General features: G+C 40.3%; 1 protein-coding gene across 2 annotated transcripts; it reads right to left on the bottom strand.

Moving 5' to 3' along the window:
- Window positions 1-696: 696 nt before the first annotated feature.
- Window positions 697-27,366, bottom strand: LOC122648940 (penta-EF hand domain-containing protein 2-like). 2 transcript variants are annotated; one of them, XM_043842263.1, is made up of 10 exons: window positions 27,222-27,366; window positions 27,004-27,062; window positions 26,865-26,905; window positions 24,823-24,854; window positions 12,584-12,612; window positions 9,965-10,001; window positions 7,695-7,751; window positions 3,170-3,246; window positions 2,736-2,809; window positions 697-910 (listed from the first exon to the last, which is right to left on the bottom strand). In XM_043842263.1, exons 1-10 carry the CDS (start codon window positions 27,303-27,305, stop codon window positions 891-893), a joined length of 510 nt encoding a protein of 169 aa, XP_043698198.1. In that variant the 5' UTR covers window positions 27,306-27,366; the 3' UTR covers window positions 697-890. The 2 variants fall into 2 exon arrangements, with proteins under 2 accessions (XP_043698198.1, XP_043698199.1); XM_043842264.1 differs by lacking the exon at window positions 7,695-7,751.
- Between the last annotated feature and the right edge of the window lie 98 nt (window positions 27,367-27,464).

Genomic DNA, 27,464 nt, shown 5'->3' with positions numbered 1-27,464 from the left:
CCTACCATTAAGCCCAAGAAAGAGTGAAATATGAGACCAAACAACTTGTTAGGATAAAGTAATTGCTCCTTAGTTATGGTCCTTAATCAGTTGTTAACCAATTTGGGTGCTTTTGAAAATTTGATCCTAATCAACCGGTCTACCTGAGTCCGACCAATTAATCAATAAATTACATATCCTAAAACCAAAACCGGACAAATTAATAATGTCCAATTTTGGTGTTAAAAGGAATTGTACATTTTAAACTATAGAGCTCATTTCATCACAGTAAACAAGAGGGGCGTCGAACGGAGATCACAATTTTTTGTCTAAACTATAAAGATTACTTAAAGAAGAGTGAATGTCATCTGGTTGGCCCAATTATGAGAGGCTTAACCGGTCGAACCCCTCGAAACGTTAATATCTACATAGCTTGTCACATGAGCCTAAATTTTATGGACTATATAATCAAAGGTGCCCTGCCTCCCATACCAAGTTTCGGCCCAATGACAGCAAATTCTTTGTTGATGCGGCTCACATCTAAATACCATTAAAAGGAAATATTTTAGGGTTTACATGGAATAATTCGGAAAATTGAATCTTTTTGTTTTGCCTATAAATTAGTAGTGATGTGGGTAATTAGGGATACAGGAAATTCTTTGTAAACAAGGCGTGAGGAAAAGAGCTGGTAACCATTTGTTCCACGCAGTATATACATCCCAAGAATCACAGATTGGATACTACATTTAATCAATCATATTTTTTTTACGACAATTTTGAGAACATTGTTGTCACAGGATTCCTATTATTAACAGCAAAGAACACCATTATAATAGATGATAATTAAAATTCTAGCTCAACAGTTTATGACCTGTACATCAGTTGGCGCTGGTGATCATCAAAATCTTGATTCATATTCTACAATTGGCAGCTGGAGAAAGAACAATTCACAGATTTAAAAACAATTATCAGGTAAGAGAAATGATTCAAAATAACCATATCTTCAACAACATTGCTTTGGACCTTTTGACCAAAAAGAGGAATGACAACCAACAACCCACCCCCAACCCCACCCCCAAAAAAAAAGGTTTAAAGTCAACAGTGGACAAAATGGTTTGGTAGGAAAGAAATGAGAAGCACAGATTGTCAACCTAGGATGCTCTAAACAAAGACTCCCAAGCAGACAATCAATTCAATTAATGCATCCTACTGAATTGTGATTTGAGAGGCTAAACTCCATCGTGATGTTTATTACTCTGCTTATAAACTTTGTTCCCAGAAACTTATTGGTAACCCACTCTAGTAGAGCCTTGATTCTATATTGCAGGAAGGAGCTTTTTCAGAGACAAACTGGAAACGTTATTTCAATTCAAACGTCTCATGCTTCCACAATGAAAAGCAAATTTATCTCCAAAGAATATTTTTGAGGTTTTACAATCCTGAGCAGATCGGAGGATTTCCTATGTTACAAAGAAATTGGTTGTCAATCCCCTGAGAACTGGAGAAGGAACTTTGAACTTTAAAAAGGCCGTCACCATCAAAAATAAAGAAAAAAGAAATGCTAAGTCGGTCAATTTTGTGACATAGATATACTCAAAAACAGTCTATGCACTTCATCCAAAACAGGTGCACTACTTGTAGCTAACACTACACAATTCCAGATATTTTACACAAAAAAGGGGGGGGTTACCATATGGAAACACTGAATTTGTCGATGCCTAGTCTCTAAGGTTGTAAAATTTGTGGCTGAGAGCATTGACTCAAGTTCTACACACCCATTTACACATATTCATCCAAGAGATATACATTTATCAATCTCCTAAAGATAAAAGTGCTGCAGTGCGTCAGCTCAGGATGCATTAGTCTCGAAGGTTGTAAAGCTTTTATAACTTGCAGGCAAAGGCCTCGGTTCAAAACTATCTCCATTATCTTTAGAAATACTGCTAGAAAAAAAATTGAAGATACCAGCTTGCCAAGTTCACGAGTCTCTAGGGGGTCAGTTCAAAACTCATGACCAACACTTAATAACTAAAGTTTCACCTCACCAACACCCCCGCCTCGAAAAAAAATGTAATTATCTGAGTTCTATATTATTAATATAGAGCTTTCTAGACATAAAAACAAAAATATGGGGAAACTCCTAAACTACTCACATAAGGGTTCCTTGACAGCCTGATGTCGGCCAAAGATCAGCTAGTTGCAGGCTTGCTGTGTAGATTTCACATACATGCTGCCCACATCACCATCAACTCGTGTTGATAGAATTTCATCACAATGTAATATAAGTGTCGTAAAAGATCAAAAGTCAACCTTGGACAAATTGGTTAACGGCTAGAAGATAGAACAGGGAAGTCAATACAAGGTAGGCCAAAAGGCTGAGGTGGACCATGAAGTTTGCCACGGCCAATCCAAACTATCTAGCGGTTGTATTGGCCAGCGCAGCCCTCCACATGGCTCCAAAAGATTAGCATCAGGGCAAAGCTTCCTTGACAGCACCATGTAAAAGAAATTATCCCATTGAAACCTATTTCCTAGAAAGATAACTGCTTTTAAAATATTGGTCCTTACTTCTTCATTCTTTTTTCTTTTTTCCCCCTTTTTTGGGAGAGGGGTTCAAAATTCAAATAAGCCACGCTAAGACCTTCCTAAAATTTTCCCACAAAACAAACCCTGGAATTCAAAAATCAAAACAGCTGGAAACAAACAGAAATAAATCAATTGGGGTTGCAAGCAAATATCAAAAAGGAGAAACTCACCACAGTAAACAAGCTGGTTAAAGTCCAGTGTTACTCGGCCCTGCTTAGCAGTATCAAATGAATTAAAAAGATTCCTGCAATATAAAATCAGGCAAATTACCCAACCATCAGAGTACAAGAAATTCTAGGATTGACGAAAATTTGATATTGCCCTGCACTAAAAATAATAGTGTCCCAACAAATATGCCAAACTGAAGACAAGTAACTGAGTTGTCCTCTATATCTTGCAATTTCACACAGTTGACCTACATAATGTGTCTGTGCGACAGAGGTGATATATGGGTAAACTGCAAGAAGATACTGCCAACAGCATAGGGAATATATATATATGCATCTGCAGTGACTGCGACCAAAATTGATGTTGCTTGAATCTTCATATTGACTACTAAATAGTTTTTTTTATCTTTAAAAAAAAAATACTAAACCATACATACCGAGCAGACTGTAAAAATATACAGAGTGAGATAACATCATCCAGCTGGAATCTCCCATTCTTCTTTTGATCAAAGCTCTGCAATAATGAGGGGGGGGGGGGGGGAAGTAACTGGATCATACTGTTCTAACTCTAGCACGTAAAACATCCTGCATCCATCAGTCAATGAGGATGCAACGAAATAAATGGTAATTTTAACAGTCCGGGAAAGTATTCCAAATGCCAAATCAATCATCTTATTTGGCAAAGCCAAGGACGGTTTAAACGGTAGCAAGTCCTAATCTTTTAAGAATTTCGTTTTTGTCTCAAATTGAATAAACTTCATAAAGACAAGCAAAACCACAAAAAGAAAAGGACATCCCATACAAGGCCAAGATCATGCAATTAACTAACAAGGAACTTAAATTTGCATACAATTACCTAGTATGTTAGTGAGACCCAATTCATTGAATTCCCAGCAAATACGATACCAAAAGGGGAAAATCCCTGTAAGCAGCTTCCATGTAATTATCGAAGATTCAATTGGTAATCCCCTAATAGATACATCACAAAAAGGCTCACCATAGCAACGCTGGAGCCAGGGGGCCGGCCCTCCCCTGTTTCCAAAGTTCTTTAAAACTGTAAATGGGGAAGAGAGATGGGGGCAGCTCCCCCCCCCCCCCCCAAATTTTTTATTTATTTATTTATAGTTTTTTTTATGCATGCTACACCTGTCACCGTATCATACACCACATATATATAGTTATACTTACGTCTATGAAAAAATTGATATATTTGTAATTCTATTTATATGAATTTATAGTATAATATGATAAAAAAAAATTCTTTCTGAAAAGCAATCCTTTGATATATCATGATTGTAGTCAACGGAAATCAGGCATAGTTAGCCCATTTCAATTGTATGGCCCACTTGTATGGGGTTTTCCCCTGGATTTTTCAGCAGCCCATGTTCTTGGAATGGAGTCGACAGTTTCAAACAATTTTCAGACCATTAGTCTAACAAATGCCTACAAAGTTTGCATGTAGAGGAATTACCACAATGAAGAAAAGTCACGACAACCAGAAAGGTTGATTCAGGGGCAACTGGATCAGTGCCCCCAATGTGAATTTTGTAATTATTATATTTGATTGAGTCTTTGTCAAAACTTTGGAAGTCCCTTCAATATTTAAATGTATATATTTAGGTTTTTTTAGTTTAATGTTTTTGTTTAGTTAATTAATGAAGCCTATTTAGTGAAGGAACCAGTTCATAAATCATATGATATATTAGCAAACTAAGGCTCCTATTTTTTAATAAAACCCAATAAGTATATTATAGTGGACCCACTGTAAGGAGGGATATACACAATCTTGACTACATCATTCTGGCCACCAAAGCTGGATCCTGGCTCAGCCTCTAGCTATACAGTAATGAAAACACACAATTTCTGCAACAGGACATAAAGCTGAGAACATCCTTTGGCATCACCCAATTCAGATCCATCAACCTCAACCATGGTTTCAACTATTGGGATCAGATAAAGTGTACCAGCCGATCTGTATCAGCCACCACCAAATGCAAGTATTTCAGGGATCGGCTGTGTCAGCCACAGATCAGTTGGATCTGGAAGATCAGCCGATCCTCCTAAGCAGCCGATCCTCCTAAGCTCATGTTGGGATTTAGCACAAAACAGGGGCTGTGTTTTACATGATTTCTCACAGATCTGGGCTTGGGAGGCTGCAAAAATGGAGGAGAAGAGTCATTTTGCCTAGATCTTTGAGGTGCTTGCATCACATCAACATTTTATCTTCACAAAAGACTACTTTTGGTTTTAATGAAACACAGAGCATCGCAAGTTTTCTGATTAAAAATGGGTTATAAGACTCTCATCTGGAAATCAGGTGTGAGTCATAAGACTCTCAAGTCTCAACTCCAAGTTAGTTCAAAACAAAAGCAAAAATGACAGATTTTGAGTGGCTATCTGAGTCAATTCTTGAAAGCGATGGAATGAGGAAAGGTAATTAAGAAGAAGATGGAGTTTGAGTGTTTGACAGAGTTGATCATTGAAGGAGAAGTTCATAAATATTAAATTAATGAATTTGAACCAAAGGGTTTCAGAGAAGCATCGGAGGAAAGGAAAGGAGGTTTGAAACTTGAAGGCAAGGATACCGTGATATGGCCTTTTACCAGTTCTGAAAATAAGACAATTCTGCAATTTCTTTTAACATAATCTTCTCTTCTGTTTTCTCAGATTTGCAAGAATATATTTAGAATGTCATCCAAAGTTTTACAGGATCATCAGTTAGACTGCCCGATCCAGGACAGGATTGCCAATCTGTTTCAGGATCAAAAGCAAGCATAAGAGCTGCAAAATATGATAAAGGAAGTAAATGACGGAAAATTTACAATCTTGTTTGCCTTCCAAACCAAAAAAAAAAAAATTTGATTCTCAAAGATGCTAAAGGAAGTAGAGCATTAGAAGAAGCAAGGTTTTCAGGTTAATGGATGATCGGCAAGGGTTAGCCAATCTAGCATGGAGGATCAGGATCAGTTGGTCCAATCTGATTCCCAATCCAATCCCCTGATCCTTGAGAATTAAGGGACAGAGATTTTATAAAGGAAATATCAATTCTATTGTAAATCTGACAACGTTTTTGACAATATTTTAAGCAATTTTAGTTATCCAGCAAAAGAAGACAAAAGCAGGGCACGATGAAGACTTGCAAACACTATGGCAGAGTAGGATTTCCTTTCGGACTAAATTTAGATTGTATACCACGCACACTTCATTAAATGCCAAAGATATGCTGATGCAAGGTTCTAAATTTTGGTTTCGAGGCCGGTTTCGACCCTGGCCGAAACCAAGATTTCCCAAATTTCGGCCAAAACCTAGTATTTTCTGGGCAAAACTCAACATGTCATGGGCAAGTCAAAACTTGTCGAAACTAGTCAAAAGACTCAAAACTACCACAACAAGGCTGGTCGAAACTGGTCAAAATTGGTTGAAACTACCGAAATGTGCGAAATATGGTCAAAACCAGGGCGAAACTGGGTAAGAGTCAATATCGACTCAAAGTTTCGCCTCGGTTTCTGTTGAAACTGAGATTAAGAACTATGTGCTGATGCATATAATAAAAGAGAATCAATTTTCATTAGAGAGAGAGATATCAATGCCTTCAATCCACATTGATGATGATCCAGACCTTCTATTATACTACCTACACTAAACCGAAGCACCACTAGTCTATAACTACTCTAAAAAGAATGAGTTTTCCTGCTTCTACGTTCCTTCATTTTTCTTTCCTTTTCTACTCCTCCCAGCCCATTAAAATGACACATGCTTAGGTGGACTCCTAACAATTACATTTCAAAGGAGTTTTGCTAACCTCATATAACATGAGGACTGCTAACAAGTTGTGGTTATCATAATACTAAAAATAATAATTTATGATAATGGCTAGATGGCCAATAATTTTTGCTCGATGCACCGTGCATGTGCCCTCTAACTAGTAGAAAAAACAATACTTTTAGATTCTACATATATATATATGACTTCTGAAGACTTGGGAGTCATGTAACCTATTTTACAGGAAAATTGGTGTTAACGCAAACACCAAGAAACTTGAAGAAAACAAAAACAGAGCAAAGATGATACAGAGATTTAAAGTGGTTCACACACCAATATGATGTGCTACATCCACGGTCGAAGCTAAAGATGATTCACTATGTGGTGGAAGTAAATACAACGGAGATCACCCAAAGGTTGCAGCAAGAACTCTCCCCAGAAAACCCTAACTCGAAACACCCCCCCACAACCAAATCTCACTTTTCTCTTTCTTACACAACAAGACAATAAAGCAAAGAAATACCCCTCCAAGTCAGGTCGATCCATTGGGTTGGGTCTGCCCAAGCCCTCCGCGAGCATCACAGACCTCACAAAATTTCACTTTCGGGTCACCACCAAAAAATGTCGGAGCACGAAAAACTTGGAAATGGGTATAAGAATTCGAGGAACACAAAACAATTGGAAGTCCTCATTTCTAGTATTCTGATTAGTGGAAGGGTTTGCTCTTAAAGGGGAAGAGGGGGAACTTGCAAAGTTCGCCCTCCATCGACTCCAAAAAAAAAAAAAGCATCACAAATAGGTCTTCTCTTGGATGGAGCCAACACCATGGCTGCTTCATTATTTATCGAAAAGAAGGGAAAAAAAAAAACTTCTCTGCTCTATCTCCCTAGTCTAAACTATCCCCTAATTGACCCTTGTCTGACAATCTCATTAGCCTCATCAGAAATCCACTCTAGTTACTAGAAAATGGATATGTTCCTTATATGGATGGAGTTTTCACCTTAGTAGCTTTAATCCATATAGAGCCCAGATCTGTTACATGGGCAGCTAAAGTTCAACTACTCAAATATGATTTAAAACATATGCATCGTACATATTTATAACATCTGCCTACATCCTTGCCTAGTTTTCTGTGTCTATCTTAATTACCTGACTACCTAAAGAACACTCAAAACATAATACTGATACTATGAACCTTACCTCACAAGCTGTGTAAAAAGCTGGAGAGTCGAGGGAGAATCCAACTTTCACCAATGCCTGCAACCATCATTAAACAATAGAAAGTGAGTAAGCTAAAGGGTTTCCAGTTTTAGTAGATGCTCATTGAAAGGGTAAGAGTTGGGGAAGATGACAAGTTTGAAGCTTAACGCTGATGAACCTACTACAATCCACACTTAGTATGCAAACAGAGGTCTAGTCCTTACAGGCACATGTGTAGAGCATGCTGGAAATCTATGGGTCCTCTGGCAAGTGGTAAGCCTATGAAGTTCTAGGGATTGAGCGTTACTTTAAAAAAGCATGGGCAGATTGTTGTGGGGCAGTAAGGGAATGTGCAGCAATAATGGGTTCTCTACAGTCTACACTCACCTTACGATCAAACATTTTGTACCCTGTGACTCACAGAGAAGAAGGAAGGCATGCAGGATGGACAGACATTAAACTCATCAGAAGATTAACTCAAATTAAAGCATGTTCACCAACTTACAGGTCAGTTATTGAGAAAAAATAATAATAATTAAGTACAAGCCCCAAAGAAAAGAATTCCCAGAAGACCATTTTGGCCTGATCACTCCAGGTTTGACCATCAGATCTGTCATATCATTCCCTGCCCCTGAATTCCAGGAACGAGATCTTCACCTGAAAGGCAAAAGGCCATGTATCTAATAGCTCTGACATATTTCCATAATTTCATGGCTCTTTTCCAGGAGATTCCATCTAACCATCACCACCCTCAACCAAGATGTTGGGGAAACCTTTTATTGCAAACTGCAAGCCTAATTGAAGTGACTGAATCTATCTGCTCACAGTTGCCATAACTAATTGTCCAAGAATACCACCCTCCACCAAGATGTTAGTGAAACCTTGTATTGAAAACTGCGAGCCTAATTGAAATGACTGAATCTATCCGCTCACAGTCACCGTCACTAATTGTCCCAAAAATAGATGCCGAAAGTACCTCCATTGCTGTTCGTAATTACACATCCCCCTACCTGAGGGACCTCAACATCTATCATATGTTCCTTAACATGTTCCTTTCCAAAGTATCAGTCATAGTTGCAAAGAAGTTTGATATGGTGAAGTTATAACGAGAAGTCGAGAGACGAGAATTTCATTTGCAGCAGAAAAAGAGAAGCAACATTAGGTGACATTAGTATGGGTTTTACGGGCAAAGAAAATTAGCAGTTTGGGTATTACAAGGTTGATGGTGAGGAATGAACCATCATTGAGAAAGCAGCTTCGGCAATTCAGACTATAAGATGCAACTCTTTGGATTAAATCACAATTGGCAGACAATCACATCCTTGAAGGACTTTCTGGTAAGACCAACCCTACCAGCTGGAATTCTGTGTGGGTCTCGTAACTCATACTACTGACCATTGAAAGGAGAAGAGAAGGATACCCATTCTACAGATTTTTTAGGTGCCCAGGATGCAGAATCCATTACTCATCTATTCTTCAGTTGCAAATTTAGCAGAATAGCTTATTTACCTCCAAAAAAAAATGTTGGGTGGCCAAGAAATATATTTACAGCACTACGCAAGGTGGGTTCACATTATATAACATATGTAAGTTTCAACTTACATAAGTCTATGAGTAAGATAATCTATGTAACCTAACAAGTTATCGCTCTATCCCCATTTGCCAACAAGGGAAGAATTTGAGGACAACAATTAAATTTGCATCTGCTAATGCATTTGGTTGGAGAGGAATCAACAAACATTTGCAAGGAAGAAAAGAGGTTCCCTTAAAATGTGTAAGACGGTCTGTGTAATTATTTTTTCTGGGAATGCTGCATAAAGAAGAGGTTATTCAGGTTTGTTGCAGGGTTCAGAAGTCCAGGAATGAGGTACTGTACAGAGAGTTAGCAATTTGATGGACCAAAAACAGGCCGGACTCAGGCAAGCTGAGGATAACATATTAGAGACCTTCAGAATGGGCACAGCCCCATAGGCATTTTGACAATGTTGTTCTTAATTACAAAAGTAAAGTTTGAAATTTCCGAGGCATGGAGCCAGAAACTAGTGTGAGATGAGGGCCAAGTAGCTTCACTGTATGCAAAGATTGCGATGAGTTCCTTTGGTAACCTATAAGGAGAATAATAAGATGAGATTACGAGTTTACAACTAAGGCAAGGAACATGAACCAATATATTGTTTAAAAAGAATATAACGGATACCAACTTAAAGATTGCCACAAATAACTTATTTACTCAACCTAATAAAGGAAACATATAATGCATTAGAACTTACATCATAAACATCATCAGGAACAAGAAATCCACGACCCCTGGAACGAGGAACAAAAATATCAACATAAAGATAAAGAAAAGTGTAAGTAGCACAAGATTAGTTTCCAGTCTCTCTTAGTTCCTAATGACCAAAATCAGTGTTTAGGGCAAAGTAAACATTTGAAATTGAAGTTCAAGCATAACTTTAATAATATTTACAACAATCAAAACATCACCAGAGTACCAGACCCTCTGGTATTAAATATTAAGAACTTCTATATTTACCAATCATACATCAGCACGGATGTCTCTCTACCAGCATCTCAAAATTGATCAAGAACTTGGCTGCTTACAATCACATGAACAACAGTCGTGAGCAGTATTTTTTTTTTTTTTTTGGGTGGGGGGGGGGTGAATAATAAATTCATTACCAAAGAAGAGGGGAAATGGGAATATACAACAAACAAACCCATCCTTTACATATAAGGGGAGGAGACTTGGGACTACAAAATAGAAGAGGAGAGGCCCCAAGAATTTACAATAAACCTATTTCTGGTGGAATCTGAACATCAACCAGGGGACCCAGAAATCTTAGATTCGACTTCAAACATAATGGAGTTCCAAATTTGCTGGAATGACCTAGATTTAGAGGTACACTTCATAGGTTGTGCTCAAGCCAGATATGAGAGATAGCAGCTCCAAAAGCTAATTTACCCAACTTAGCACAACAGGATTTTCCAGCAAAGGACATGTCGACCCAGATCCATTCTCTGTCAAAGGGAAGAATTATTCTTCTCCTAGGCCAGCACTAAAAGACCATACCAAATAGCTGAGGAGAAGGGGCAGGTGAAGAAGAGGTAATCCACATCTTCAGAGACAGTCCCACAAAGGCAACAGGGGGGGGGGGGGCAGGAATCTGGCGGCGGATAAGGAAAGACTGCATAGGGAGGCAACGGGTAAAAACCCTCCAGACAGTGAAGCTGTGGAGGGGAATGTGGCTCTTGAACCATACCAAATTGCACCTGACCTTAATGCAGCAGCGAGCCCTGATGAGATCCCAAGTAAACATGGCATTGAAGAGACCCGAAGAAGTAGCAAACCAAGAGACAATGTCACCACTGCCCGAAGGTCTCCTGGAAATGCTTGGCAAAACGCTCCAAATGGAAGACATGGATGTCGAGGGAGGAGGCCAACCATCCTGCCGAATAATGTCACAGACCAAGTCCAGTCTGCTACAACCTGAGAACTCCATGTAGGTGCCAGTGGTTAAGCCAAAATCTAGTAGAAGATCCGTCATCAATATGAGATCTGATGATCCCATAAGCGAGAGGTCTGAGCTTAAGGATCTCCCTCCAGACCCAAGAAGCATCAGAAAATGAAGGAGCAGTCCAGATAGAGTCGTTGCGCAGGGGCCAAGAGAAGTTCCAATCTACCCAAATACACTTCCGCTTTGCCGCTAGCTTCCAAATCAACTTGAGAATACCAGCACTATTGACATCTTTGATTCTTCACAAACCAAGGTTAATGTAGAGCTGGATCATGAAGGACCTAGCCCCAGGCAGGATCTTCTTGAACAAAGTTTAATGCTGGTTTGGTCTTCAAAATCTGGGCAACAATTGATGAACTTGTAGCAGATATTCCTTAATCGATCACAGAACTTGTAGCAGATCACACAATAAAAAGGGAAAATAGAAGATAGGATAGAAGAAGGATAGTTGGATTGAGCCTCTCACTCTTTCCCTCAGGTCTCAACCACGGCCTCTCACCGTATTTTGGTCTCTTACTAATGGCATCTCACCATACTCTCTCACAGAGCAAAGCACAAGGCTATGTTTTTTTTTCCCCCCCTCAATCTCATTAATCAAATTCGTGTACAAGGCTGTAGCCCTTATAAACTTACATAGAAGACTCAAAAACAGACTCAAACACTAAAAAGGAAAAGCCTAACACAATCCTTAACTAATAAGGTAAAATAAATTGACTAGGAAACTAAAATAATGAAAGAAACTGACTCATAACAGGACTCTAACTAAACTAATGAAGCAAATTCGGTTTTCCTACTTTCTACCCATATTTGACGCTCATTAAATTGGCCAATTACAAAGTAAACCTATGGGATCAAAAGCCCAACACCTACACAACCCACCCCAAAGCTTATTTTCAATAAAATAAGCCCTTTAGGTCATTAGGTGACTTATCTGCATCAAAGCCCCCCCCCCTCTTTGGTGAGACATACTGAAGCCCACCTGACAGAGTGGAGAAACCTAGCTGAATCACAGCCCTTCCAAAGAGAGGCAGATATGAGTGACTCCAAACTCGAAATAGTAGACTGAGAAAGCCCAACTGACAAGGTGAGCAGTATCTTTACTCAAGGCACAAAGGTTATCATCTGGAAGTGAAAACTAACGCAACTTTCTAATCATCATTTGAACTTCAACTCAACGGGTTCAAAAGAAAACTTGAATCGGGAACTACTGAAAAAGGACAACATATTAATTCAACCACAGGAAGAAGAGTAAATTACTCGTATGTTTCTATTTATGGAGCCATAAAAAAAGACAAAAACAATAACAGTAACATAACACAACACCAGCTTCCATGTAATGAAAAGAATTAAAGTAAAACAATGACTGGAAATCACCTTTCTAGATCTGAGAAAGCTTGTTGAACCTGCAAAAAATAAAAAGAATTTAAGAATAAATTCATAAAGTAAATGACGGTTAAATTCTTTTTCATCTCTGCATTGTCGGCATCTTTACAAACAATAATGAGGAAAGCAGTACCAAAAAATTCTAAAAAGAATCCACTAAATAGCCTAATAACAGAATATCATCACACTTATTTTCATTGATCAGAGCGCAAAATAATATAATTGAAGTACTGAACACAATTCCGTGCAAACATGTGCATGGAGGAAAAGCACCATAGATCCTCCTTGCAATGTTCCCTGCAGGGGAACATGGATTTCTGCATTGCAGACCAACCCAGAATCACCACCTACAATTGGATCTAAGGGGCATAAATTAACTCAAAAAGTAACTACTCAGATCCGTAGAGGTCTATCTCTAATTTCAAGGTACGAAAGTGTTAGGCACTTAGGCTCCCACCAGACCCATCCAATGGATGTTCTCTATAAATCATGCATTTTATATTCCATTTCTTAAACCCAAAATTAGACAGCAGGAAGAATAAAGATGGGGATCTCCCTGCCCGGCCCAGTTCCCCAGTTCCTCTAACAAGGGGGGGGGGGTTGGAATGACCACCCTACCTCTGCCTGAACACTCTGCCCAGGTAGGGTCCACCACCCCCTATTAGAAGAACTGGGGAACTGGGCCGGGGAGGTAACCGGAGGAGATAATTTTCCGGGGATATACACTATTGAGAAATATACTACTATATGCTAAATAGAGAAAGTGACAAATACTCAACGCATGAATTATATATAAAAATGCAAAACACCATAGGAGTAAGGTACCTAAAGTTACAGAAACTACACCTGGGGTACCTCACATTTCCTAAATATTACGTTTGGGATACCTCATATTTCATAAATTTATGTTTGGGATACCTTCTCTAATCATATTTCCAGTTTTGCGAATAGGTGTTCTGTTTTTGGCACTCCTTTTCCTCTTCGTGCTTCTCTTCTCCAATCGTCTACCGCAGCACACATCCACAACGACGGAGAGAGAGAGAGAGAGAGACAAGGGAGAAAGAGCAACAGAGAGGGAGAGATATAGAGAATGAGTGGGGGAAGAGGGAGAAAGAAAAACAGAGTGGGGGCTCGCAAGGCAGGGAATAGCCATTGGAGGGCCAGTAGGTGGCGGATCATGGAAGGAGAGAGAGAGAGAGAGAGAAGGGTGCGGAAGAGAGTAGAGGGCAGGGGTCCAGGAGCTGAGGCGAAAGGGGGGCACAGAGAGAGAAGAGGCCGGGGATTGTAATTAGGGGGGAGAGAGAGAGAAAGAGAGGGGGGGAAGACCTAAGACGCCCAAATCCCTACCATTTTGGGCTTCCACTCGAAATCTTACTCAATTCAATGACTAGGAACTTAACCTCTACAACCCTACTACCCCTCCCAAAAACTAAAGGTGGCCAACAATTTCAATCCATCTTGCAATGACAATGTGCGGGAATAGGTCTCTCTCTCACACACACTATACCCGTCTCACTCGTCACTCCTCACCCACTTGCTCATCCCCCCTTCTCTCTCCCTACTCTCGTCTTCCCCAATTCTTCGGGCAATTAAACTCCAATCCCACCGATACTAGCCCCTCTCTGTAATCTTTATGCATGTCTCCCCACTATAGTTGTCAAGGAGTTGCCTTGGCGACAAAGCGTTTTTTTCAAACCCAAGGCATGAGCATGTTTTAAATTTATTGTACAATGCCCAAGGCATGAGCATGCCTTATTTTATTGTACAATGCATTCTTTTATTTATTTTTTATTATATACAATTGATGCTTTTTGTGATATTTTTATTGGATTGTGTATGTCGTTTAGGTTACAGGCATGCATGGATCATGCATGTGCATTAAAAAAAAAGTTGAAGCATTTGCTAATACTTTAATTCGGTGGTGTACTTTATGTAAGCCCTACAGAGCATGCAGAGTTAAAGCATCAAGTTGATGATTTGTTACACAAAGGGTTCAATTAGGAAAGCTTAAGCCCGTATACCGTACCAGCATTGCTTACTCCGAAAAAGGACGGCTCGTGGCGTATGTGTGGACAGCAGAGCTATCAATAAAATTATCGTCAAGTATAGGTTCCCTATACCACGACTTGATGACATGTTAGACATGTTGTCCAGAGCTAAGGTCTTCGGTCTTCTCAAAACTAGAATTTAGGAGCAGTTATCATTAGGTATTTGGCAAGGAGACAAATACCACCTTTAAGACCAAGGATTGACTGTGTTCGAGTGGAAAAACATGTCTTTTGGTCTGACGAATGCACCTAGCACTTTCATGAGGATTATGACACAAGTTCTTTGTCCTTTTATTGGTTGTTTCTTGGTTGATCTTGATATACAGAAAGCATCTAGACGACCATATGAATCATTTAAGACAAGTCTTGAGAGTGCTCTGCACTGAGAAGCTCTACATCAATCTCAATAAGTGGTATTTTATATTGCCCAATGTTATATTCCTAGGAATTATAGTCTCCTCAAGGGAGTAGAAGCTGATCTAGAGAAAGTTATGAGTATTCTTGATTGGCCAGCACCAAAAACCATCACTAAGGTCCATAGTTTCCATGGTTTAACATCATTCTACAGAAGGTTCATTCACAATTTCAGCGCAGTCATGGCACCAATTGTTAAGAGTACTTAGTTTCAAGGGTATATTTGTACTTAGACACTTACTTATGTATTTTATGTGCTATTTGTATTAGGCTAAGGGCCTGAGTGTAATTAGATATTCTTCTCAATATAAGGCTGTTTGTCTCAAGTTGAGAGACATAACAGATTACACCAAATCGTGTTTGAACTTTGCCTCCCTTGGAGCTTTTCTCCTCTCTTCTCTTTCTCCTCTAAAACCTAACATGGTATCAGAGCACTTTCTTCCTGGAGTTTGAAGGTTGTGTGGAAGGCTGGAGTGAGCTGCAATCTCCTTGTTCTTGCTGGTTTGCGAAGGAAACCTTGGGGTATCTTCACCAAGCTTCTCCTTCCTTGTTTGACAACCAAATAGGGAGCAACCAGATGCTCTAGCATCGTTTGGAAGTCTTCTTCCTTATCATTTGATCCTCTCAAGTCTGCTGGTAGCATCAGAGGAGAGAATCTGAGTTTCGGCCAGACAGTTTTTTCTCCCAGTTCCGCCAGACTGATCTCTTGGAGTGATCCAGCTCTTAGCGTGAGTTTTATTTGCTGCTTTCTTTGGGCCATACAGCATCGTTTTTGGGTAAGGAAGACTTACCCTTGTTGCTCCGCTGCTGTTTGCTGCTTCGTTTGGGTTTTACAAGCCTTTTTTCAGTTTTTCTGGTCTCTGTTTTTACTGTTGTGTTCAAGGAGCAATGGCTGTGGTTGAAATACTGTTGTTTGGACTAATTAAGCATTTGATTTGAGTTAAATATGGGTGACAAAAATGAGGAAACAGCCTTGCCTTTGTCTGTAGACCCACTTGTTGCATCATCCTCTGTCCCTTCATATGAGAACACCAATGTGCAGCTTCCCATTGTCAAGTTGGACAATACCAATTACCTAGATTGGTCTCGATCCATGAAACTAATCCTTAGGTGTAAGGGAAAGATGGGGTACATAAATGGCAGCATCAAGGCACCTCTTCCTACCGAGCAAGGGTATTCCAAATGGGACACTGAGAACTCACTGGTGATGGCTTGGCTTCTTTTCTCAATGAAGCCTGAGATTGGACGGAGGTTTATGGGTAAAGAGACTGCCAAAGATATTTGGAACAGTGTAGCCCGTATCTTTAATCATGTTGGAGACTCTACAAAGGTGTACCAACTTCTCCAACAGATTGTTAGCCTATGCCAGGGTGATAGAAGCATCTCTGACTACTATTGTCTTGTTGTGGGCCTGTGGGAGGAGTATGATCACTATAGAGATCTTCAGTTGTGTCCTGATGATGAAGTCAAGGTACACAGGTTGTTTGAGAAGGAGAGGGTACTATTTCTTCTTGGTGGCCTGAATCCTGAATTTGAGCCTCTAAGGGTACAAATCCTTGGCCGACCTAGTCTTCCCTCACTAGAGGAGGTGTGTGGATATCTACAGAGTGAGGAAACCCGTAGGGGTGCCATGGAGACTAGTAGCAACACCACTATTGAGCGCTCTGCTCTTGTTTCTTCCATCCCTCGGGACTCCACTAAGGGAGCTGATAAGGGGGCTGCTAAGGGGTCTTCGAAGAGCCGATTCTTATGTGACCATTGTGGTAAAACTGGACATACGAAGGACTTCTGTTGGGATCTCCATGGGAAGCCCCCACCGGTTCCACTGGGGAAGGGACAAAAGAAGGGGCCTAAGGCTCATGTTGGGGTCATTGAAGCTGATTCATCCTCTCTTTCCCAGTGACATTGCTGCCTTTCGCCGGGTTGTAGCCCACCGGACGTTCACCGCAGCTCCTACTTCTCTGCACTACTGAGCCTCTTCCTCCTCCGGCATCACACCTTGGGTTATTGACTCGGGCGCCACGGATCATATGACTGGTAGGTCCCAGCTGTATAATTCCTACTCTGTTTATCCTGGGAAAGATAAGGTAAAAATTGTCGATGGTACATTCTCTTCCATCTCTGGTAAGGGAGATATCCAGGTTACACCTTGCTTACCCCTGAAGCCTGTTTTTCATGTTCCCAACTTTGCTACTAACCTTCTTTCCGTTAGCCAATTGACTAAATCTTTGAACTGCTTTGTCACCTTCTTTCCTACCCATTGTCTTTTTCAGGATTTGGTGACGAGGAAGGTGATTGGCAGTGGTCATGAAGCTGATGGCTTATATGTTTTGGAAATTGGTGCTTCCTCTGTTGTACAACCTCAATCCTATGTTTGTGGGCTAGAAGGTGGATGTACTCAAGAGGATATTTTGCTTTGGCATCGTCGGTTGGGACACCCTTCTTTTTCTGTAATGAAGAAACTGTTACCTCACTTGTTTACTTCCTTTCCAGTCTCTCATGTTTTTCATTGTGAACCTTGTCTATTTGCCAAAAGTTGTAAAACAGTTTATACATCCAATGGTAATAGATCTACTTCACCTTTTCATCTCATACATACTGATGTTTGAGGGCCTTCCCCTGTTACCTCTTTGCGTGGCTTCCGCTACTTTGTCTCTTTTATTGATGATTATTCTCGGGTTAATTGGGTGTACTTGTTGAAACATAAAAGTGATGTCCATGTTGCATTTACAAATTTCTATGAGTTAGTATATACCCAATTTCAAACCCGGATCCAAATTGTTCGTTCTGACAAAGGTGGGGAGTATATGTATAGTGGTTTGGAAACCTCTTTTTCTGACCATGGCATTATTCATCAGGTGGCATGTGTTGATACCCCCACAACAAAATGGGGTGGCTGAAAGAAAAAATCGCCACCTTCTTGAAGTGGCTAGGTCCCTTTGGTTTACCATGCATGTTCCCAAAACTTTTTGGTCTGATGCTCTACTCACTGCTGTCTTTCTTATTAATCGCATGCCATCTAGTGTCTTATAATTTCAAGTTCCTCTTGATGTCCTACCCTCACGGTCTTCTTCATTCTCTCTCCCTCCAAAGGTGTTTGGTTGTATTTGTTATGTACATGTTAGCAAATCTGCCCGCACTAAATTGGATCCTAAGGCTCTGAAGTGCATCTTTCTCGGGTATTCCTCCACCTCCAAAGGATATAAATGCTATCATCCTCCCACTCGTCGGTGGCTTCTCTCCAGAGATGTCCGTTTCTTTGAAACCATACCTTTTTTTCAGTCACCTCTTCAGGGGGAGTGTTCATCGCTTGGTGGTGGTATTGCAGGTGAAGAGGTTCCCGAGTCTGTCTCACTTCCTATCTCCTATCCTATTCCTATTTCACCTTTTCAGATTAACAAGGGAAAGAGAAGTTCTATTGAGGGGGAGCCTTGTATAGAGAATGTAGTTGAGGGGGAGCATCCTTGTGTACAAGGGAACAGAGAACAAGGGGAGCTACTGGTGTATACGAAGGAAAGGAGAAATCCTGCTTCATGGCTGCCTATAAAGAAGACCTGCCAAAATCCTTCTTCATCACCTCATCCTGAGTCTCCATCCATCGAGACAGGTATACCTTCTTCTACTCCTATATCATCAGACTTGGACCTTCCTATTGCCCACCGCAAGGGAACTCGGGCATGTACTAATCCCATTGCCAAGTTTGTTTCCTATGATTCTATTTCCCTTACAGGTATAGCCTTCTCTGTGGCTATCTCCTCCATATCTATTCCCAAGAATGTAGCAGAGGCTATGGCAGATCCAAAATGGAGAGAAGCAATGAACACAGAGATGTTGGCACTTGAGAAGAATCATACTTGGGACCTTGTTGAGCTCCCTAAAGGGAGAGTCCCTGTTGGGTGCAGATGGGTATTCACAGTCAAGTTCAAGTCTGATGGTACCGTGGAGAGATATAAGGCAAGACTTGTCGCTAAGGGTTATACACAGGTGTATGGCATTGACTTTCAGGAAACCTTTGCTCCAGTGGCCAAGCACAACTCCATCCGGGTACTTCTCTCAATGGCAGCAAATCTTGATTGGCCTTTGTACCAACTGGATGTGAAGAATGCATTCTTACATGGTGACCTAGAAGAAGAAGTGTATATGCATCCTCCTCCTAGGTTCAAGCATACTGGTGACAGTGGGAAAGTGTGTCGTCTTAGGAAGGCTCTTTATGGACTCAAACAGTCTCTTAAGGCTTGGTTTGAGAGATTTAGACAAGCCCTCCTGCAAAACAGATATACTCAAAGTCAAGCTGATCACACATTGTTTATACAAAGGAAGGCCAACACTATTACGGCTCTCATTGTTTATGTTGATGACATTGTGGTCACGGGAAATAGTGAAGCCGAAATCTCAAAGCTTAAACTTTACTTGTCTCGACAGTTTAAGATCAAGGACCTCGGTCCATTGAAGTATTTCCTGGGGATTGAGGTTTCTAGATCCAAGCAAGGGATCAATGTTTGTCAAAGGAAGTTTGTTCTTGATCTTCTTACAGAGACAGGCTACTTGGGATGTAAACCAGTCTCCTCCCCCATTGAGCAGAATCACAGACTAGGGGAAGATTGTGGTGAACCGCTTGTGGATGCTGAAAAATACCAGAGATTAGTAGGCAAGTTAATCTACCTTTCCCTCACCAGACCTGACATTACCTATGTTGTGGGAGTGGTGAGTCAGTTTATGCATGCACCCAAAGTGGGACATCTTGATGCAGTTTACAGGATCCTCAGGTACTTGAAGTCATGTCCTGGAAAGGGTCTTCTCTTTTCTAGGAATGGTAACTTGAGAATTGAAGTATATACAGATGCAGATTGGGCCGGGTCTATTTCTGATAGAAGGTCCACCTCCGGATACTGTACATTTGTTGGGGAAAACTTAGTCACCTGGAGAAGCAAGAAGCAACCTGTGGTAGCTAGGTCAAGTGCTGAAGCAGAATTTAGGGCCATGGCTCATGGTGTGTGTGAAATCTTGTGGTTGAAGAAACTTGTCCAAGAATTGGGGTTTGAGACGATAGAACCTATGAGTCTATACTGTGACAACAAGGCAGCCATAAGTATTGCACATAATCCGGTCCAACATGACCGGACAAAGCATGTTGAGGTTGACAGGCACTTCATCAAGGAGAAAATAGAGTCTAAGACTATTTGTACCCCTTTTGTGAAGACAAGTGAACAAGTGGCAGACATATTCACCAAAGGACTTAGTTCTCATCACTTCAGTTTTATGTTAGACAAGCTGGGTATGTATGACATATACCACCCAGCTTGAGGGGGAGTGTTAAGAGTACTTAGTTTCAGGGGTATATTTGTACTTAGACACTTACTTATGTATTTTATGTGCTATTTGTATTAGGCTAAGGGCCTGAGTGTAATTAGATATTCTTCTCAATATAAGGCTGTTTGTCTCAAGTTGAGAGACATAACAGATTACACCAAATCGTGTTTGAACTTTGCCTACCTTGGAGCTTTTCTCCTCTCTTCTCTTTCTCCTCTAAAACCTAACACCAATCACAGAATGTTTGAAGCAGAACAAAGGCACGTTTGAATGGACAGCAGGGGCAACTAAGGCCTTTCTTCTTATCAAGAAGGAGATGACAGAGGCACTGGTATTACACCTACCAGACTTTGATCAAATATTCGAAGTTGCTACTGATGCTTCACATATTGGTCTGGGAGGCAAATTGATGAAAGGTAGACATCCTATCGTTTTCTACAGCAAGAAACTTAATGAGGTCAAATGGCGCTATTCGACTTATGATCAGGAGCTCTATGTCATAGTCCAAGTGTTACACTACTGGAGGCACTATCTTATTGATAAGAGTTCATCCTTTACACTGATCATGAGGCACTCAAGCACCTTCACTCTCAGAAGTCGGTTAGCAACCAGCATGCCAAGTGGGTGACTTACCTACAAGAGTTCACATTTGCATTGAGGTACAAGGCTAGAAAGGAGAATATTGTTGCTAATCCACTGAGTAGCAAAGTGTTGACAATTAACACCTTTTCAGCCATAGATATCAAAGTGCTAGGCGACCCAAGGCATTGTAGGGGGGGTAAAAAACAAAGGCGACACCAACAAGGTGCCTAGGCGACCAAGGCGCTTGAACTCCTAGGCGACGCCTTGACAACTATGTGTTCAGCACATGCAATTAGCATTGATCAGATATGGGGTGAGTATGCATCTCATAAGGATTTCAGCCAGCTTTATCAGGAGTTACAGTAGCGCAGACAGCATCCGAAATACTCGGTTCATGATGGGCATTTGTTCTTGGGAACTCGACTAGGTATTCAAAACTCATCCCTACATCATCACGTTATTCAAGAGCTACGTGGGGAGGTTTGGGAGGACATTTTGGGAAGGGCAAAACTCTCATTCAGGTCACAAATCATTATTATTGGCCGCACCCATCAAAGGATGTTGATCAAGTGATCAAACGATGCCGAGTATGCCAGCTTGCTAAAGGAACAAAGCAAAATACAGGTTTATATTCACCTTTACCTGTTCCTCACACACCTTGGTGGCTTGGTTGGACATAAGCATGGGTTTCATGCTTGGGCTACCTCCTACTCGTGAGAGATTTGATTCCATTATGATGGTAGTTGATCGCTTCTCGAACATGGCCTATTTTCTGCCATGTCACAAGACTTTTGACGCATCTTACATTGTTAAGTTATTCTTCAAAGAAGTAGTGCGACTACATGGCTTCCAGAAACCATTGTCTCCGATCGTGACGTCAAGTTTATGAGCTACTTTTGGAAGACAGTGTGGCTGAAAACGAACATCAAACTGCAGTTTTCAACTGCATTTCACCCACAAAATGACGAATAGACAGAGGTAGCAAATAGAAGCTGGGGAAACTTGTAGAGGTTCCTAGTTTGAGATTATGAGAAGACATGGTCATCCATCCTCGACATTGCTGGGTTTGCTTATAGTTTAGTGAACTGGACGACAGAATGTACTCCAATTGACCTACTTCTTGGAATTCAGCCTCGACGATCTATCGATCTTGTCCCACTTCTACCCCAAGCTCGAGTCAGCTTTGAGGCTGATGAGTTAGTGTGCCACATTACTGAGGTACAAGCAGACATTAGACAACGGTAAGCATTGAGCAATGATTTGTATAAAGTTACAGTTGATCGTCATCGACGTTATGTGGAGTTCAAACCGCGAGACATGGTGATGGTTCGTGTTAAACCCAAGAGGTTTCAATCTGGTGCAAATACTAAACTCCACCTGAGGAAGATGGGCCCCTACAAGGTGCTGAAACGAGTGGGACCAAATGCTTATGGGCTCAAATTGCCTACTGATATGACCATAAGCAATATATTCAATGTGGCTGATCTACATTTATGTGGGGACATCACTCGGATGATGGTGATACGGAACAAATGCTGAGGCTGCCCCAACTAAAGCCACCTGTTGATGATGTGATTGAGGAGATCTTGGATGACACTTACAAGACCACTCATCGTGGAACTGGTTACCATGCTTTTCTCGTCAAATGGAAAGGTAGTCCATGACATGACAATACTTAGATAGTTGGATTTGTGTGGATGATTTCAAGCACCTCGATCCGGACTTATATGACCACTACCTGTCATTCACCCACTTGTCGGAGACAAATATTTCAAGCTGGGGAGAACTAATACAGATTTGAATACCTACCGCAGGAGGACTAAGAGAGGCCAAGCTTAGGAATGACCTATTGGGTTTAATTCCTTTTAATTTCCAGTTTTAAGTTAGTTCTTTATGTTTTGTTATGTTTTGAATCTTCAATTACAGGACATTAGGACCTCAAGTTCACTAAACCCGATGACCAGGTTCCAAGAAATCACATTCCGTGAGGGCATTTGATTGAACAGCAGAAGTGTCTCATTTATTGAATAAACAAGAGTCACAGTGCACGAGGCTCCCACTCCCGCCACCGCAGGGTCTGGGAGGGGTAAGTGTATGCAGCCTTACCCCCGCTTCGCAGAGAGGCTGTTTCCATGTTTCGAACCTGCAACTTGATGGTTGCAATAGCACTACTTAATCGCTGCGCCAAGGCTCGCCCACTCGCCTAATCCATTAAATAGTTGTGGATATAACCCTCTATCATGGAATTCCAAGTAACAACATCAAGAAAGGGCATTTGAACAAAAATTTGCTATGAACCATTATTGTCACCATACTGCATCAATCCAGTGATCATGGTGTTAACAAGAAGAGATCTCGATTGAGAATTTGATCAAATAAATAAAAGGGACTTGTGGAACTCTCCATTCTGGAAATACCCACGGACCATGGAATTCCATGCGACAGTGTTTTGGTGTGGCGTTTGCGCAATGAAACCAAACACGATGACAATGATGATTCCCTTCATCTCACTAATATCGACCTTGCAACCAGGAACCTAACAGCGAGCAATCCCCACAGCAGACACTCTCGCCCGGTTATTCCCCTCAACGGTTTCTTCCTCTTCCTCCTCATCAACCTCATGGCTCGAGCAAGGAACCCGCCATGCCAAGAAATTCGAACAGGTCAAACACAGGTTCCTCTTCCACACCCGATAAATAGCACCGTTCAATCCCCTGTCCGACAACGGTTCAGGGTGATTTATGGGACCGCAACAATCAGGTGCATTTCGGAATCACAAGAGATGAGCAAATGATCATCAACAGTGAAGTCAGAGAGGGAAAGTTATAGAGATGGAGAGAGGGACAGATGGACAGATGGAGCAGGGGATGGAGAAATATATATATATATATATATATATAGAGAGAGAGAGAGAGAGAGGAAGGAGAAGAGTGGTGTTGGGCATACCGGAGGAAGGCCGACCAGTACTCCTGCCACCGCTCTCGAGAAGACGAAGTGTTGAGACGATGTGACTCTCGGGGAAGAAGTGTTGAGACGGAGCTAAGGTTGAGAGCCGGGTACCAAGGGATTTGTTTCTCTTGGTATGTTTCTAGAACAACAAAGCATTATTTTGTTTTTGGTGTCCCTATGCCCGGTTCATTTCGGGAGAACAAAAAAATAAACCCAAATTACCAAACGCCTTTTCAGTGTTTTTTTTTTTTTTGTGTCCCTGCAGAATTTTAATAAAAAAAAAGCCATCCAAATAATCGGACATCAATGTCCTTGGTTCGGTGAGTCAATTTACTACTCAACATATATCAATTGCTCTAAACTAACAGAATAACCTTAAAACATTAAAATGCTGATAAACTTCTCATTCAATGGCAAAATATGCAAACTTAGGTTTATTGTGGACCTCATCTTTCAATGAAATATTACACACATAAATCAAGACAATGAGTTGGGCCATGCCTCTTTTTTTTTGGGGGGGGGTGACAACTGAAGATTTTATAGCAAAAATGGGATCAATACAGGGCTTAAAAAACAACAGCAACGAGAGGTACATTAAAATATTGTTGTGCATCACAAACTTCTGTTATTTCATATATAATCAGCAGATCTTATGCAGTTAGTTAAGTTATTCTCCCAGCAATAAAAAGAACATGAATTAGCCAACAACTAAATCAAATTCTATTCAAACAAAAGAAAAAACCTGGACAGAAAGCAATAACAATTTTATATGCCAACAAAAAATAATGCAAAACAAGTCAGCTGAAGACTTCACTAACACTAAATCCATACTACCTGCATGAGAGAGTAGATGGCATAACAGAAGTTCTTTCACTTTAAAGTTCTGTCATAAGATCTCAAAAAAGAAAGAGAGAGAGAGAGACTTACCTTAAGAAGGAATTTGTTGAGGGCCACAAATTCTGGGAGAAAGGAAAAAAGAATTAAGTGAAGTTAGAGAGTGACATATATTTATTAAGAAAAATCCGTAGAAAAATAAGTCTCAAATATATAAATCCAAAGTACAGTAGTAGATGACAAAACAAAGAGGAACAAATATTTTTACAATGTCTGCCAAACAATATATTAAACGAACTTTGGTTTGTAGCTCAAAACAGATTTCTTACAGTACATAAATGCAAGACAACCTCAGAAAATACTACAGCATCATTGTTCACAATCAAGCAATACTAAATGATACAAGAATACTGGAATCTCCTCCAGACGACCCTCTCCCTCCCCCCCCCCCCCCTGGCGGGAAAAAAAAAAAGGGAAACTGTTTGACATCAATACTAGTACCACAGGTGTATTTTTGTGATATTCTTGCTTATTAGGGACTTATGTGTGTTATGTTAGTTATGGGGGCATACTTGTAATTTTGATCTTTTGTTTTGATTATATAATACACAGTACCACTATCAATTGGAGTTGTCCCTATCATCTCCAATGTCCAATCGGTAGCACTACTTTTCTCCCTATTCGCTTCTCTCTTTCTCTTTCGTCTCTCTCTTCTTCTAGCAGTTATTATTGGTTGTTCTAGGTCTGAAATTATCACAGAAACAACTAAAATGGTGATGACTGACTCACAAGAAGAACCACACTGGATATTTCCAGATGAATGAGGCATGCAAAGTTGTTGCCAAGACCCAAACCTTCTATCAAGTCTCAAGTCTTTTTGGTGAGCAACAGCCACTGAGAGAGGGGCAAGCAAACCTTGTAATGAAACATCAACTTTCAAAATTCTCACAAAGTAAAAATGATTCAATGAGGAAAACAGAGACCATATCACATGTGCACAATGCTTACCAAATCTCCAGGAGTGTCAAGTGTGAGAAAGTAGAGCAAATAAACCCAATACCCCACAATTTCAATCAATTGACTGATTCTAATCAGAATAGCGTCTGGGTGATGAGATATATTTCCTTTCCCATTCAAGTAAAATTTTACTTATATTAAATCAAAAAAGAGAAAACAACGTGAAGGCTCAAAAAGACGACAAAGTCAAGAGATTAGACATGTACTATGCAAAACATATGTTGCGCAAAAGAATGTCCATATATTATGCCAAACATATGTTACTTGGGCATTTCAAAAGCAAGAGACTTGACTCTTTGAAACAATTTACTTCTAAAAGGATAAAACTACACATAAACTGTATCCTGGTCACCGCACATAAACTGTGTCCTCGTCATACCTAGGTAGCATGCTGCAAAGAATATGATAATCACATTGTCAACCTGACGTAAAAAATGCTCATTCATTTCCTAAATCCAACTATTCCAAAGATTAACATACCATCCGAAAAGACGCCCTCAACTCACTACCAACACCGAAAAACAAAATAAAAAAGAGGATGATCAGTAAGCATAGAAGCTAGCTGTTTCTCTAAGATGCACCTGTCAGGATAGCTAACCACAACTGAAATTGTCTATTTACCTGGGCCAGAAAATTCATTATTCACACGAAATCAAAATATAACATATTTTTTTATGGTTGTTAACTGACATAAGCCTCAATGTTCATGTTTACCATGTGAATTAACAATTCGAACAAATGGATCTCAGATAACAAAAGCCACAGAAACAAATCCCTTCCACTGTTTGATTCATACAGATGCAACATCAAATGCATTTGAAAACTGAAAGTTAACTGTTATATGTTGCGGAGGCATGATCATGACACAGTTTGCATCATTATTATTTAATTTAGTACATCTGTTTTAGTTTGAGGAGGGAGGGGAATGTGAAACAGTACATAATATAAAATCTTTGGTAAAACCCCGTCTCATTGCTCTTCAACACAGTTCCAACTTTCAGAACTGCAGAACAAGATTGCATGTGCAAGAAAATTGTACAATATCACAACTAAAGTCTAATTGAAATGCATAAACCTTTTATACACCATAAGAGATCATCACAACATCCAATTCTTACCTTGAAAGCTCATTGTTCCATTTCTATCGAAATCATACATCCTGGAAAATAAAAATACGGAATATTAACTTATCTAAGTTCACGATTTCAACCAAATAACAAGGATAATAAAAGCAATCTGCTTAATGAAAAGGATAACCTGATCATCTGCTCGACAACAGAGAGAGGAAATTCCAGGTTGCCAACGGCTAGAGCACTCTGATCATCGATTTCGCCAAATAAGGAATCAAGAATACGAACATGAGATACAAAGAGAGTTGGAGAAGAAAGGCTAGGATTAGGTAAAGATGAATAAATGGAAAAAAAAAAAAAAAACAGAGATGGAAAGGAATTGAAGAGAGGTTAGAAGGGAATAACCTTGAGTTCAGGAGCAGTTATGCTCCCTTTGTTGTTCGAGTCAACTCGCTGAAACCACTCTCTCAAATTCGCCGTGTTCTCCATTCCCGCGGCGAATGAAATCGAGTCGTTATTTGCTCCGTCTGATTGCTAGTGCCATAAAGCAAAGGGAAACCCAAAAATCCTATAAATTCCCTCTTTCTTTCTTTCTTTCTTTTTTAGTTCCCTCTTTTTTTTCCATTTTTTGTCCTTTTTTCTTTTTTT

This window comes from Telopea speciosissima, chromosome 1, assembly GCF_018873765.1.
Source record: "Telopea speciosissima isolate NSW1024214 ecotype Mountain lineage chromosome 1, Tspe_v1, whole genome shotgun sequence".
Classification (NCBI taxonomy): Eukaryota; Viridiplantae; Streptophyta; class Magnoliopsida; order Proteales; family Proteaceae; genus Telopea; species Telopea speciosissima.
This window is presented reverse-complemented; position numbering and strand designations above follow the sequence as displayed.

Bases quoted from the DNA above. Each gene is read 5' to 3' on its own strand.
- LOC122648940 (XM_043842263.1), bottom strand. From the start codon at position 27,305: ATGGAGAACACGGCGAATTTGAGAGAGTGGTTTCAGCGAGTTGACTCG. The intron at 24,855-26,864 runs GTAAGAATTGGA...CCTTTCTCCCAG, and splicing joins TGGAACAATGAGCTTTCAAG to AATTTGTGGCCCTCAACAAA. The intron at 12,613-24,822 runs GTAAGTCTCTCT...TATTTTTTGCAG, and splicing joins TCAACAAATTCCTTCTTAAG to GTTCAACAAGCTTTCTCAGA.